Source organism: Aulonocara stuartgranti (assembly GCF_965226115.1).
Source record: "Aulonocara stuartgranti genome assembly, chromosome: 9".
NCBI classification, from domain to species: Eukaryota; Metazoa; Chordata; class Actinopteri; order Cichliformes; family Cichlidae; genus Aulonocara; species Aulonocara stuartgranti.
Window position 1 is genome coordinate 35,032,501 of NC_138960.1, and position 16,456 is coordinate 35,048,956.

The 16,456-nt window shown below is 46.6% G+C and overlaps 1 protein-coding gene across 1 annotated transcript in view; it reads left to right on the plus strand.

Moving 5' to 3' along the window:
- The window catches only part of lyrm4b (LYR motif containing 4), a 45,400-nt gene extending 31,961 nt beyond the window's left edge, over nucleotides 1-13,439 (plus strand). The window contains exon 3 of the mRNA XM_082546866.1: nucleotides 13,043-13,439. Coding sequence (XP_082402992.1) covers nucleotides 13,043-13,090 — 48 coding nt within the window. The 3' untranslated portion in view covers nucleotides 13,091-13,439. The remainder of the gene's footprint in view (nucleotides 1-13,042) is intronic.
- Nucleotides 13,440-16,456: the final 3,017 nt, after the last annotated feature.

Sequence of the window (16,456 nt, forward strand, 5' to 3'; positions counted from 1 at the left end):
TTGGTCTGAAGTGCTCTGTCGTTTCATAACCTCTCGCTGGAGGACTCGCCTCGTCTGCTTATTGAGACTCGTCAGTTTTGTTTCTCGAGTGTTTCCTTCATTTGTCTCCTCTTCAGCAGCTTTCCACCCAGCACATCGATCTGTGTGGGCGTGTGTGTGTGTGTGCGCATGCATGTGTGTGTGCGCATGCGTGTGTGTGTGCGTGCGTGTGCGCATGCGTGTGCGCATGCGTGTGTGTGTGTTCGTGTGTTTGTGTGCGTGTCCTCTGCAGCAGTTAATGACAGAAGCCGAGCCCGCTGACACTAATGATCGGCTGTTGTTCCCCGTGTTTGAACATCACAGCCGTGGTGCTGATGATGGACACAGACGCAGGTTTCTGGGAGGTTGACTGCACGCTTAAACATGATTGGTCCACATGTGCAATTACAACAAACACTCTGTTTTCTTATTGAACAGCATTTTTTCATGCAGTTTCTGCAAGTTTGATAAACAAGAATATCTTTAACACTTAATTAAACTAAAAAAGTTTTTACAGCTATTGCTATTGGTTCCTCGCACTAAAGCCTACATTTTAGCTCCGCCTCCTTGGGCAGTCTGTTACTACAGTGACCTCACAGCAGCCATGTTATTGGTCACATGATGTCATTAAAAAGGCTCCTACAGCACAAACACGTCCAGAGGTCCAGTTCAGGTGAAGCTAGCAGACAGCTAGCAGCTACAACCACCTGTGTCACCATCCACCTGTCAGTCACAGAGGCCACGCCCCTAATAATGCTAACTTTAATCCTTTGAGCACCAAAACGTGATCACGGTTTTGTTTCCGTGTAAATCTTTCAGGATATAATTCTGCTTGTTTGAAGTGGGGTTTTACCTGTGGGTGTTAACTACAGGCCACGCCCCCAGGCTGACCTGCCAGACACACCTGACATAATCATAACAGGATAACTGGACTGTTTTCTGGCAGGGACGTGAATCTGTTATTCTCCACCAGACTCCATTCAAAAAAACATGAATTTAATCTCAGCCTCTTTGATGTGCTGCTGCCGGTTTCTTTGTTAGCGGGTTAGTCTGATGTAAACAAAGCAGCAGCTCCCGCTTTGTCTCCATAAATCAAACTTTTCAAACTTGGACTGAGAGTCAGTTTTGATTGGAGGACAGAGAAGGTGCGATTAATGAGGCTTCATGATATCAGCGTGTATACATGTAATTGTGTGTTTACAGTAATCGGTGTAGGGTAATGGCCCGGCCCGAGCCTGCCTTGTTAGCGAGCTGCTGCGCTGGAAGCTGTGAGGCTTCCTGCTGGGAAATCAGACTTTGGCCAAATAAGTGAAAGTTTTTAGGTTTCAGTCCAGATTCTGTCAGACGTGTCGAGATGTCGCTCAAACGGACAAATGAACAGGCGTTTGTATCCTCCCCGGATCTGATGAACAGAGGAGGAGGAGCAGGAACAATGGAGGCGTAACGACACTCGCAATTTAATACCAGCTCCTCTTCCTCCTCCTCCTCCCGCTTTCATCTCCTCTGCTTCTCTGTGTCGTTTGGGTGTGACGGACTGAAACAGGAGATCGCAGCACAGACCGAGGGAACTCCACACACACACAGACACACACACACACACGCACACGCACACACACACACGCACGCACGCACGCACACACACACGCACACACACACACGCGCGCGCGCGCACTAATTAGAGAGCGAGACAAAGATGAAGGCAAACTGAAACATCCTGCTGTGTGTGTGTGTGTGTGTGTGTGTGTGTGTGTGTGTGTGTGTGTGTGTGTGTGTGTGAGGCCTTTACGCCACTGCTTAATCCTGTGTCGTGTAATTCGTCCTTTATCTTTTCCGTCATTTCTTGATGGCGGATCTTGAATGTATGTATACATGTATGTATGTATATATATGTATATATTGTACTATTCTTAGTTAGCGTATTGTCTGTCTTGTCTTAATGTTGGTTTAAAATGGAGCACTGTAACAAAAAATAATTTCCCCCAGGGATCAATAAAGTATTCTGATTCTGATTCTGATTCTGATTCTGAACGGTGACGACTAATTGGTTGCAAATGTGCTGAGTGGGCGGGGCTTCTTGTATTATTACAGCCACTTAACAAGATGATATGCCAGCGTTTGTTAAAGCTGGTGGGCGGAGCCTAGAGTAAAGGGGATTTCCAAGGTCACCCACACAGTGACAGTAAATGAGAAGTGTAAACGAAGACGTCCCATTGGTCTGTTTTCAAGATGTCTGGCGCTCAAAACTCGCAGGATGAGCTCTGTGTGTGTGTGTGTGTGTGTGTGTGTGTGTGTGTGTGTGTGTCTTCAGAGGTGCAGTATCAGTGTCTGGGGGTGTACCGTCATGGCAGCCTGTTTTCACACAGCATCGCTGAGCCACTCGGCGTCTTTGATTTCTTATAAAATATCAAATTGAATAGAATCAAAGTGCATCATTTTGGCCAATTTCACCTGTAATTTTACTTTTGTTGGGCTGTAAAGTTAGCGATGGTTTTAGAAATCGTTTTTATTATTTTTCTGTGTTTTGGGGAGAATGACGAGCAGCATTTCTGCACCTGAAAGATGACCGCAGTTCCTCTATCGTCCACTAGAGGCTCCAGCAGTGAGTCAGTCCCCATAGACTTCCATGTTAAAGCGAGGCGCTGCAGTCCAGCCCGTGATCGAGCAGCTCAGAGAGCTTCCTTCAGCAGTGATGTTCTCAGTCTCTGTCATCACTGTGGACAGACTACGTTGCTTCAGCTCGTTGAGCTTTGCAACATTGGTTCATGCACAGCTCTCTGAGCTCTGCACAGCAGCTCCATTCTCTCCTCCTTCAGCCGTTCTGTTGCAGATCTGCTCCTGTGCTCGGATCCCAGTCCTGCTGACTGGTCTGAGCTTCAGCTGTGGGACACACGTGCTGGTATACAGAGGAGCTCATGGTCCACTCATCATCGTGCTCACTGCTGTGTGAGCTGTTTGGTCTCGTCTGTTCCAGCAGTCTTGTGCTTTTTTCAGATGCAGCTCTGCAAACTTGAGCCACGCTGCCATGACCTTTAACCTTTAACATGCTGACCGAGGCCTGATCTGACCTCACTGTGAATTTGCTGCAACATCCACACAGACGGAGTGGACGTAGCTGTGTGTGCATTAAGAAGCAGCGTCTGATGTGAGTGATGTGGGCGGGTTCAGTAAGCCTGCAGGCGTAAACGTGCACATACGGCCTGTGATGATCACGCGACACGTCACATCATTCACAGGTGATATCGAGGATATCCATCCGCCCCGAGCAGACGGCACAAAAGAGTTAAAAATTGATGTTTTGTGTCGATGCAGGCGGACCCCACCTCCACAGTGTTTGGGTGAGAAAGTGATTCATTCCTCTGACAAATTAATTTTCTTCTTTTATTCCCAACTTTATAAAAAAGGACTTAAAACAAGGGGGGGTTCAGGGAAAACGGCCTGCGGCGCTCCTAAACACTCATGAATGCTTAACGAGGACGTGGAGACTGTGGCACTGTGGGAAACGAACACGGGACGTTTCACCAGCACGCCGTCGCTCGCATCTCGCACACAGAGCAGCGAGTTACGGCGGCAGGATGGAGAAGAAAAGACTGAAACAGACGGGGAACAAAACAAGAGGATCTGACAGTGCAGACACACACTCACTCACACACACACACACACACACACACACACACACACACACACACACACTCAGCTGGTCAGCAGAAGGGAAATTAAGGGAGGCAGGGAGGGACAAATGAGGGCGACAGGGGTTAAAGGGAAGAATCACAGTGGAGGAATGTGATTGGCTGGATCGGCACAAAACAAAGCTGCAGGTTGTTTCAGATTCAGAGCCGCCGACCTTCGAAACACTGCCCCACCGTGCTGGTGTGTCCTTGAGCAAGGCGCTGAAGCCCCGCCCGCAGTGATCAGAGACGGCGTGCAGGAGATTTAAAGCTTTGGTTGAGCGAGCCTCCGAGCTCCTGCCGGCTCAAAACATGGACACAGCGTCCAGGCCTGAGAGAGACGCTGAAGGAGCGCCTCGTTTAAAAAGTCCAGCAGGGGGCGACACCTCTGGCTGTAATAGAAGTGGAAACTGCTCTTTTCTTCCCCTCGCTCATCACCCAGCCTTTAAAACACCAACATTAAACCTCATCTCGAGTGTCCACCGCAGGACTTCGCTGTGAGACGCTCGTCTCAAAGTTTTCAGGGTTTTTTTGGATAGATTCTAAAAATAAAACGAGCTTTAATCCACATCAGGTCCACGCTGGTCTACACGGACACATAACAAACTGGTACCAACCCCAACCGAGACCAGCTCACACCTCCATCTTCATCTCTAAACCATCAACAGTCAGCTGGTCGAAGCTAAACTCCCAACAGCCAAAAACCCACAGATACAAAGGTTCATACGAAGGTTTTTGGAGGCTGAGGACAGGACCAGGATGTGGCTGCTGTCAGGACAAGAAACCGACTTTTTAAACAGCGTGACGTTACGAAGGAGCCATTCAGAGGCAGATATCTGATGATAAAAGCCAATCAGACGAAGAGGGGACACAGGTCTGTGACAGTGAGCTCGAATCTCAGAGGAAATGTCACAGCAACAGTTCAACATCATGATCTCACGACTCATGTTTCTCTTTATTTTATCAGGTGCTTCTTTATATATTTATCACATCTTTGTGTCAAAGTAAAAGTGCTCTTCGTTGTTGATGTGAACTCAACAGAAGAAAGGATAAATGATAAAACCAACCTCCTGCAGGATGGACGTGACTGAGGGCCGGGCGTGTCTCTCTGCTGGCCCCTCCATGTTTAGTGTGCAGTGCCGGTTTTGCCTCTGAGCCAGGGGATGGCGTGCGTTTAGTCCGGGAAGTTTTCCTTTACTGGACGCTTATCCTTGGCCTTGGGTGTGTCCGTGAGCTGGATGGGTACACGGATGCGCGGCCTCAGTTTTATGGACGACTGAGTTGATGTTGCACGGCTCCCGGAACGAGCTCCTCGCCTTCTGCTATTCCACACATCTGAGTTTTGTTGTCTTTGTGTCGTTCTTGTTCAGGAGACCTCGCACTGCACCCTGCAGGGAACAGCTGTGATTGGCTCGTGCAGGCGTGTGGTCAGGCCCTGATTTAGTTAGCGCTTCATTTGCTTTTGCATTCTGTTGGTGGAGTGGGAAATGCGCGAATCCAAAATCCCGATCGAGATTAAATTGGTGTTAATGGTGCGGCCCCAGTCTGCATGCAGCCTGCTTACAGCTGCCACACGGATAATCTGCATGTTTGTAACGTGCACTGAGGAACCGGCCAGCTCAGCCTGGCTTCCTCTGGAGAAATAACAGGTTTTAAAAGGAAAGTGCTGAACAGAGTAAACTGTATGTGTTTTGGTTCTGAGCTTCAGGCGATGAAGTTTATGTAAACTGATAAACCTCCTGAAAGAGCCCAGCGAGAGAGAGCGCCACAGAGAGGGAGGAGTGAAAGCAGATGAAAGTTTGAACTTGATGGAAGACGCTCCCGTTAATTGTCTCGAGCTCCTTCTTCTCTCTTTCAGTCTTCGTTCGTCTGATCTAAACGCCTTCGTCTTCGGCGTGTCGTGTGGAAGCGGTGACGGACTGGCTTCACCTCTCCGTACATGATGCACCTGAAGTTTACATCATCTGATGCAAAAGATTTCACACAGTAATGAACCCTAACGTCTTTGTTTCTGTGGCAACCGTGCGGCCAGAAAAAAAACTCGCCTGCCACGCAGATATTTGTGCGTGCGTGTTTTGAATATCGGCGCGTGTAAATAGCGGTGAAGTGCTTATATTTCTTTACATCATCTGACATTTGAAAGTAGGAGAAGATGAACTCGCTCAACCGAACTTTGTCTGCAATCCGTCAGGATGGAAATGTGGTGATCTCCGTCAGGCTGTGGTTACATAAAGGACTGCGAGGTTCAGTAATCACATGACCCTGGATGAACAGCTTAAAACAAAAGACAATAATTAAAGGGAAAAAATCTCTGTGTGTATTCAAACCAAGCTGGAACCTCCAGTGAGCACAGATGTGGATCAGTCCCCACAGACTTTGGGTTAACTGAAGGAGATTATCTGACAACCACAGTCAGATCAGGGGAGAAAGCCTCGCCCCTCAGGGTTCCTGGGGTCTCCTTTACAGACAGGGTGAGGACCTCGGCCATTCAGACTAAAGGTGGTTCGAGTAAAGATGAGATGCCTCCATGACACCTCCTGGGTTTGGTGCTTCAGTCACGCTGTACCAAGAAGAGTCCCGGGCACAGTGGAGACATCATCTTTAAAGAGGAGTTTATTCAGCTTACCAATCAAACTGTTAGCTGATAACTTGCTCTGCACCTTTTCCTCACCTGCTGGTGAGGTTTGAAAGGGCAGGTGGTTCGCTGTGGCTTCATCCATGTTTGATATAAAGTCTGTGGTCTTTGAGGTCAAAGGGCACCAGGACTACATATCCAGACATTGGCTAGTGTCATCAGCAGTGTCCCTGCTGTGGTTCATTGGTTACTTTCTTAGGCTAAAACTGTGCATGTGATAAAATGAACATGTTGAACACTAAAAATAAGCTCTAGGAAACTTGAATGAGCTTCAGCAGAGACTGCAGCAGCCTGATCGAGGAGATTGGTGGTTTGGCCGTGGCTCTGTTTTCTTTCCTCCCGCGGCGTGACTTTCAGGACTAAATGTTTATCCGAGGCGCTGATGTTCAGAGAGTTAAATGTGTTTTTGCTGCCTGCTGCTCTGCTCTCGTCTCCTGACAAATGGAAAGTCTGAAACAGCATGGAGCGCTCCTTATGCTCAGTTTATTATCTACCTGAACACCTCTCATCCTCCGGCTTCCCTCGCTCTCCATCTCTTCCTCTCCGGCACTCGGAAGCCTCCGTGAATTTCAGTTTGACAGCGTCGTGACGTCCGAGGCCCTCTGTCTTTTCATCTTTCTTCCCGTTTTCTCTCCCTCACAGGAGAAAACCTCATTTTCTGTGTCTGAGCTGCTCTGCTGGCCACCTCCAGGTTTCCCTCCGTCGCTTCATCTCTTTCCTCCCACTTTCAGCGGCTCTTTAACTTCGATTTTTGCCGTCTCCTGCTGTTCAGGGCAGCATTTCTTTTTTAACCGCACACCACTGTGGAGGATTTTCACCGAGATTAGCAGCTATTTCCACAGTTTCACCATCCGCTGTATCTTGTACTATGCTGTATCCAGGGATACAGCATAGTACAAGATCCCAAATTATTTTTGGGTGTTGTTAATGCAAACATGCCCAGCCCACTTACCATGGTAGGACGGCAGCTGGTGTCTGTAAAGGCAGAAGGAAACCACACATACTTGCTGTCGAGATCCCGTGTCCGAGATCACGATTGATTGAGAAGTCTATTTTTGGTAAAGTTAAACAGCAAACATGAGGAAGACTCGGTTCTGTTTTCAGAGTGTTGATCCCAGTAAAGGAGTTTTTGGATGTGCCTCACACACCATCTGTCTGCTGTTTAATATCACCCCAAACAACAGCCTCCTAAATGAAAATCATTTTCTGTAGAAAAAGGTATAATGTTTATGAATGGTGGATTAACTGCAGGCTTCTCGTGGCTGTTTATTGTATATTTTAGGATAAAACCACAGGTTGTTTGACGTTTATTGGCTTTAACCTTCATAAATCAGACAGACATTTTTTTATCTCAGTGTTAGTTTTGCAACCAGCACATGGCTCTGTAGTGTGGTGGATTACACATTCGCTGAGCAAGCTCGTTCAATTCAAGGCAAGGACACAAATCCCCTCTATAGTTTGTGTCACGAAGGGCATTCGGTATAAAACTCCTGTAAACGCCAATATGCACATCTACCTGCTACAGCGACCACCACATAGACACCAACAGATTAGCCCGAAGTACCTTTGTTAGTTTTGCAACCAGCAGATTGAAAGTAATGCCAGGGTTATACTAGATGCCAACTTTAAAACAGCAACCTGCAAGACTTCTCTGCTAGGTTCAGACTCTGAAGAGTTCTCGGTTAATTTTAGACTGTGAAGAGTTTTCGGTTAATTTTAGACTGTGAAGAGTTCTCGGTTAATTTTAGACTCTGAAGAGTTCTCGGTTAATTTTAGACTCTGAAGAGTTCTCGGTTAATTTGAGACTCTGAAGAGTTTTCGGTTAATTTGAGACTCTGAAGAGTTCTCGGTTAATTTGAGACTCTGAAGAGTTTTCGGTTAATTTGAGACTCTGAAGAGTTCTTGGTAAATTTTAGACCCTGAAGAGCTTTCGGTTAATTTTAGACTGTGAAGAGTTTTCGGTTAATTTGAGACTGTGAAGAGTTTTCGGTTAATTTTAGACTGTGAAGAGTTTTCGGTTAATTTTAGACCGCGAAGAGTTTTCGGTTAATTTGAGACTGTGAAGAGTTCTTGGTTAATTTTAGACCCTGAAGAGCTTTCGGTTAATTTGAGACTCTGAAGAGTTCTCGGTTAATTTGAGACTCTGAAGAGTTCTCGGTTAATTTGAGACTCTGAAGAGTTCTCGGTTAATTTGAGACTCTGAAGAGTTCTCGGTTAATTTTAGACTGTGAAGAGTTTTCGGTTAATTTGAGACTGTGAAGAGCTTTCGGTTAATTTTAGACTGTGAAGAGTTTTCGGTTAATTTGAGACTGTGGAGAGTTTTCGGTTAATTTTAGACTGTGAAGAGCTTTCGGTTAATTTTAGACTGTGAAGAGCTTTCGGTTAATTTTAGACTGTGAAGAGTTTTCGGTTAATTTTAGACTGTGAAGAGTTTTCGGTTAATTTTAGACTGTGAAGAGTTTTCGGTTAATTTTAGACTGTGAAGAGCTTTCGGTTAATTTTAGACTGTGAAGAGTTTTCGGTTAATTTTAGACTGTGAAGAGTTTTCGGTTAATTTTAGACTGTGAAGAGTTTTCGGTTAATTTTAGACTGTGAAGAGCTTTCGGTTAATTTTAGACTGTGAAGAGCTTTCGGTTAATTTTAGACTGTGAAGAGTTTTCGGTTAATTTTAGACTGTGAAGAGTTTTCGGTTAATTTGAGACTCTGAAGAGTTCTTGGTTAATTTTAGACCCTGAAGAGCTTTCGGTTAATTTGAGACTCTGAAGAGTTCTCGGTTAATTTGAGACTCTGAAGAGTTCTCGGTTAATTTGAGACTGAAGAGTTTTCGGTTAATTTGAGACTCTGAAGAGTTCTCGGTTTGGTTTAGGTTTCAAAGACTTTTCTTAGGTTTTTGGTTTTGTTAGTTAATTGGTTTGTTTTTGATTTGTTTTGTTAGGATAAGATGGGTTTTGGGTTCATCTTGTCTCATTTTGACAGTCTAACAGTTTTGTAGCAGGGCCTCCGCTGATTGTCGCCTTGCTGATTGTTACATGATGACAGGAGCCCCTGGGCTCTAAAACACATCTATTTAAATGATAGCTGGTACCATCTCAGTCAGCTCTTTAAAGATTAACATCATAGACACAATGTATTCATGTTTGTATTTAGCTCGTTGTTTCAGAACAACATATATTTTATTTAGTTTTACTGAATGATGTTTGTCGGTGCGTTTGAGATTTCTCACTCTGAGCCTTTTTCGTTGAATACGAATGAGAGAGATTTGTTGCACATTTGTCCCTGTGTGCAGCTTTGATGGTTAACTGCACCTTTCATAGACCGTTATGAATATGGATGTGGTTCCATTTGACTTGACGAGGCTCGATTAAGTTTAGAGCACATGTCTGGATTGCAGAGACGCTGTCAGAGCAGCAGCTGTGATATTTCAGACTTGGCATAAGGAGGCTCTTCATTCAGTCCTCCTCAGTCTGCCGTGCGAGCTGGATCGAGTGCAGCAGTGTGATGTTAATCTTACACCTCCTGCCTGGTGGGAGTGGGACTGAAGGTCAGCCAGTCACGACTGAGCAGGGAGAGAGGAGTGCGTGCTCATGGTTTCCATACAGCTCCCACTTGTTCTGTGTGAGCGGGTTTGAAGCTGAGCCGATGGATTTGAAGGTATATGAGGAAGGCTAAGTTTAGCTTCCCATTATAACTCTCATCACTGTGATTGTCTTTATGTAGGAGAGAGCTCTCAGGAGGCTTCGGCGTGCCAAGCCTCGCTGCATATGTTTTACAGAATCCTCATATCTTTCTAAATGAATGATAATGAAAACTCGAGTTCAGTTTTATTTAAATGTGGTGCTTCACAGTGAGACAAAGACCCTGAAGCATCAGAGACAGAACCCCGATGATCAGACGAGCCTCGTTAACAGGAGTAGACCTCCAACAGAACCGAGCTCAGGGAGGGGCGGCCTTCCACTGAGGCCGCTGTGGCAGGTCAGGGGGGAAGACGAGGAGCTTATCATAGTGGACAGATATCATAGATATCGGAGCTGGAGCTGTGGTTCGAACAGCACCAAGTCCGGGAACAGGAAGAGGAAACATACAAAAGTGCAGCCGTGCACACCTCTGGGAACCAAGCTGAGCTCCTTGGTAGTTAAAGGTGCAGGTGTGAGCGGTCCTGATTACAGCGGGACCCTTACATCAGTGTCTGACAACGGAAACACTTTCATGTCCTTAGGAAATATATTAAATACATCTCAGTGACTCATTCACTCTCAGGCTTCGCTGTCAGGCCGAGGATACTGTAATCTGGAGCAGCAACAGATCGAACCATCAACCTCCCAGAGAACGTTGGGATTGGAGGAGATGATGGGTCTGAACAGGCCAATCACAGGCGCTGTGGTCTGCATCGCTGTGATGTGTAGTTACATTTCTCTGAACAGTTTAGTTTCACGCAGAAGCTGAAATGTTCTGCTCGTGAAACACTTCCTGTTACAGACAGAGCGCCGCGGCACATCGTGTCATAACATCTCAGGATGACGGTTAACGGCAGATTAACGCTGGTTAACGGCAGATTAACGCTGGTTAACGGCAGATTAACGCTGGTTAACGGCAGATTAACAGTGGTGTGTAACTCTGATCTCTGAAATGTTGAAAAGTCGAGACCCAGAGTTACTGTAGTGTTCCTAATAAAGTGGCAATCAGCCATAAATGTCATTTCTGATGTGAGGTTAAGATCAGTGGAGGTGTGGCCTGATGGCCTTTCCCTCACCAGCAGCCTCTGAACTCAATCGTGAACCTGTTTGACTCGGAGCCTGAATTTCCCAGCATGCTCTGCTTTCATGAACCCTGCAGTTTGAACTGGGAGACAACGGTGAAGCATTACTGGGTTTACTGGTGTTTATTTGGAGCTGCTCTCCTTCTACTATTCATGAAGTGACGGCAGCTGGAGCAGAGAGACGGATGTGAGCAGATGTGAAACGCAGGAGAGCGAGCGGCTCAGACACGACGAGAGCGAGCAAGGCCGTCCCTTTGTTCGAGCTCAGCCGCAACAATTTACATGAGAGCCAAGCCTCCTCGCAGCCGATTGGCTCACAGAGCCTCCCGCCTCATCTCGCCTCACCACCACCACCACACTACCCTCCCTCCCTCCTACACCACGCTTCAGCCAATCAGGACCTCACACACTCTGACCGGGCGAGCGAGGGGCTCCTCTGATGGAGAGAAAGTAAAAGAGGTTTTTTTTTTATTTGTGGTGTATGCGAGGGGGGGGGGGGGGGCTAATAGATGAGCTGGAAGGAGGTGCAGGGGACAGTTGTCTGTGGAGTGATTGTGCCCCCTGGTGGTGCTGCAGAGAAATAACCACACACATAAACGATCCCATCACGGGAACGTCGTTGATCCTGTAAGCTTTAAACACGAGACGACGATCCATGAGCTCTTTAATCAATCAATCAATTAATCAATCAGCAGCACCTTCACAGATGGCAGACACAACATGTCCTGATAATCAATTTAAAGTCAGTCAGAAGGTGAAACATCAAAGTTTCACATCAGTTTTAATTAAAATCTTAAGTGATCAGTATTATAGATTATATAATTAATCTATAAATAGATCATTTATAAAATATAAACTAAATAAAATGAAACCATGTAAATGAAGAAATGACTTAAAGAATAAAAACCTGAAAGAAAGAATAACGTGGAATAAACTGAGTGATTCTAACATTCAAACAAAGTGAATCAGAGAAATATTTTTGTCGTTTCATAAATCTGCAGCCCGTCTTTCCTGCGCTGCACTCGCTCTTCAGTGCACGGGGAGTGTGTGTGAGCTCGGTGACTGCGACAGGTCACGGCGCTGATCAAATGCAAACCGTTACAGCGTTCAGCGCGTTCTGCACTCAGCCTCACTGCGGTCCAGCTGTCGCTCAGGATCTGCTGTCCTCGAGCGTCCAGTGAACTCAGCGTTCAGGCGGAGGCAGCGAGAACGTCCGAGTGTTCTGGGCCACGCTGTGCCGCTCCGCCGTGCTTCAGATAAACACAAAATCAATCATGAGCTGTGCCTCCAACACACACACACACACACACACACACACACACACACACACACACACACACACACACACACGCTGCATTTGTACAGACAGTCCAGCTGTCCACACTCTATAATTGGCTCTTCTATTTGACAACAGAGTTCAGCTCAGCACTGTTGACATAACACAGCAATGAGGCTCTCTGGGCATGAGACACAGACACACACACAGACACACAGACACAGACACACACACACACAGACACACACACACACACAGACACACACACACACACACACAGACACACACAGACACACACACACACAGACACACACACACAGACACACACACACACACAGACACACACAGACACACACACACACACACACACACAGACACACACACACACAGACACACACAGACACACACACACACACACACACACACACAGACACACACAGACACACACACACACAGACACACACACACACACACACACAGACACACACACACACACAGACACACACACACACACAGACACACACAGACACACACACAGACACACACACACAGACACACACAGACACACAGGCTCGCAGAGCTCGGTCTGTGGGTCTGACCCTGAGGGGATATTTCCACGTCTGCGTCGATGATTCAGACGAGGTTAATAACCATTAACAAGTTAAAATCCTTTGATGTTTGTGTGTGCGCAGGTCTCCATAGGGAAGATGTACGAGGCCCAGAAGACTGTGGTCGATTAACAGGAGGCGGAGTCAGACAGAATTGACATCAGCGAGCAGATCACTGCCCCGACCTCCAAAAGCAAGAACGCCCAGCAGCTCCTCGTCTGGATTTAAACTCTTTAATGTCACTGTGAACGGGTGGGAGAGGGGAGATGCATTATGGGAGATGTAGGAGGGTAGAGGTGGAGTTTAGTGCTTGAGTTTTGTTTTCTGGGACACACCAATCAGAACGTTTGATGAGTCACGGGTCAGCGATGATGCGTTCACTGAGAAACTGAAACATTGGTAAATAAATTCACTTTAATCAGAGTTGGAGCAGATTTTCAGTTTAAAAGCCTCCAGATGAAATAAAGATGAATGAAGCGTTCGAGTGTTTGAGTCTGAATCACTGTGTGCACTGACGCTCAGCAGGTTGCTGGTTCTATGCCAGCTGTCGCAGGTGAGAGGCGGTACACCTGGACAGGTCGTCCTGCATGTCTGCAGGCTGCAGCAGGGAGGACATGCTCCACACAGAGAGGCCTCCACCTGCTGGGAGGTGATGGTGCTAACCTCTGCACCATCGCACCTCTTCAGCTGCTGCGAGGTTAATGATGCTAACACACCGCTGGAGTCTGAGCTCTGGGACGTGATTGGTCAGAGCGTCCGGCTCGCACTTCTGACAGGTGACATCATGGCAGCTGAACTCGACCCCTGTGAATCCAGATGAAACCGGCCAATGAGCATGTTTGAACACACCTGAGTCCAGCTGTGAGCTGAAGCGTGGTCAGTGGGAGGAGGAGGTGGAGCGCTGCTAATAATAGAGCCTTGTTGGTTTAAGAGTGACCCAGTTCCACAGAAACGTGGTGTGAGAGATCACGTTGCTCAATCTGAGGCCGCCGTTTCATCAGACGAGCACAGGACGCTCCGCGGCGGTTCTGCAGAGACGCCACGTGCACGAGCTGCTTCCACACACAGGACCTCAGACCCACGGCACGTTCAGCCAAAATATACACATCAGAGCCCAGCACCACCTCTGTCATCCTCCACCTCAAGCTCAGGATTCACATACTCACTCTGCTAAAGACAAAAAAGCAGCCATGATTAGCCAACCAATCACCTCTCAGCCTGAGAGAGCAAGCAGCATCAACGGCACTTCCTCTAATGACCACTAGAGGCTCCAGCAGTGGGTCAGCCCCACAGACTCCCAGGTTAAAATATACACGTTTACATCCTGATAAACTGTTTTGGTCTCTAGTGATCATTAAGGCTCAACGTTAGCATTATTAGGGGCGTCAAGGTCACATGTATTTCTGTAGCACATTTCCAGACGGACGATGCTGCACAAAGTGCTTAACAACATAAAAATGTGATTAAAAGGAAACGATATAAAACAGTGATAGGACACGAAAAGAATTAAAACAATAACTAAGACTATTAAAATAAGACCAAAATGTCTGGGTCAGTGTGTTAAAAGCCAGAGCATAAAAATGTCTCTTTAGTAGTGATTTAATAAAGTGATCAAGTGTTTGTGCAGATCTGATATTTAAAGAGAGACTGTTCCAAAGTCTGGGCCCTGCCACACAGAAGGCTCTATCACCACGAGATCTGAGATCAGTCCGAGCTGGACCTCGTGGTTTTTCCTGGAGCACGAACAGAGAGGAGCTCAGACAGGTACGAAGAGCTCGAGCGTTAAGAGACTTAAAAACAAAAAGTAAAAGTTTAAATTGTTTCCTGTAGGAGACAGAAGCGAACACTGGGGTTATAGGCTCTCTGTTTGGTACCAGTTAGCAGGCGAGCAGCTGCATTTTAGACCATCTGAAGACGATGGATGGAGGCCTGGTCGAGACCAAAGTACAATGAATTGCAGCAGTGCAATCTGCAGGTAAGGAAAAGGTGAATGACACGTTCGCAGACGTTAGCTGGGAGGTCCGGCTTTGCCTTGGCCAGCTGTCCTAACTGAAGGAAGCAGGACTTGAAATATTTTGGATGCCAAAAAAGTCGTAAAGGTAACGTTTGAGTTTAAAGTTGAAGCCTCGTGTCCACAGGCTGCAGCAGAGGCTCATGGGTACTGTAGTGTTTGGGGCCTTGCCAGCCTGACAGACTGAGACTAAATTCTTAAATTCGCTGATTTTCCAGTGGACTCTGGCAGCAGCAGATCCAGCTTCGACTGAAACCTTCCTCCATCGCTGGGCGCCTCCGTCCGTGTTGACAGACCAAACAGATGTGCTCAGGTTGGTCAACAGCAGCAGTTCGGGAGGACCTCTGGACTTTGACCCTCGAGGCCACGGCGAGCATCAGACGCTGCATGTTTGTGCAGCGTTGCTGTGTTCTCATCAGAGCGGTGAAAAAGAGCCAGCTCTGAATTTGTTCTTGGACCTTCCTCTGATATCTGAAGTGCTCTCTATCAATGGCGTATTTTAATATCTGATTTTAAATCTCCAGCCTGTAACAGTGATAATGAAAATGATGCATGCTGAGTAAATTTTCCAGCGTGCTGATGTTTAGTGAAACGTGCACAAAGCTCCAGTCTGGCTGGACATCGGGCCTCTTCAGGCAGCGGAGAGAGGAGAAAAACTCTTATTTGAACTTATCGAATGGAGTTTCTCTCCTCTGGCTGACTTCAACCTTCAGCGAGCGCCATGATAAGTTTACGGGGTCGAGGTCAGGACTGTGGAAACGCTGCTGAGTCATTCTGTCAGCGTGGGTCTGCTGCTCGACCGCCGTGTTTATATACCGAGAAGTTTATAACTATGTCTCAGTCCATCAACCTGTTTTCAGGATTTTTGTCTCACACATCAAAATCAGTGATCATTGTTTAACTATGTGAACTCAGGCCTGTGTAAGTATCCGAGTACTGACCAGTTCAAATATAAAGACAGTAAAGACGTCCTGTTACGGCAGAAGATTATCAGAATGTTATTTGTTTGAATTTCACTGCAACATAAAGCATGCAGAAAACCTTTAACACTAAAATATAGAAAATGTTGTTTTCATGTCATTTTCATGCTGGACTGAGTGAATCTCACAGGCTGCAGCACAAACACAAAAATATCAGAAGTTTGAACTCGAGTCTGCAGATGGTGCTCGGATTTATGTTCATTTCAAGACCCGCTGCTCTGGCAGAGGCTGATGCTTCAGGTTAAAATGCACTAATCACAGTTATCCTCTAGATATATGTTGGGAAAGTATTTGATAAATGAAATTAAAAGCTGACTGCATTCATTATAAACATTCAAGCTTTTTGCCATAAAAACGAGCCGCTCCAAAATCCTGCAGCTGGACTGTAACCGGGAGCAAACTGGAATCATTTCATGGAAAAAGGAAACTTTCAGAGCTGCGCACATCAACCCTGCAGTCTGACCACGCCACTGATCTGTGACACGAGGAACTGAAGCCCAGACCTGC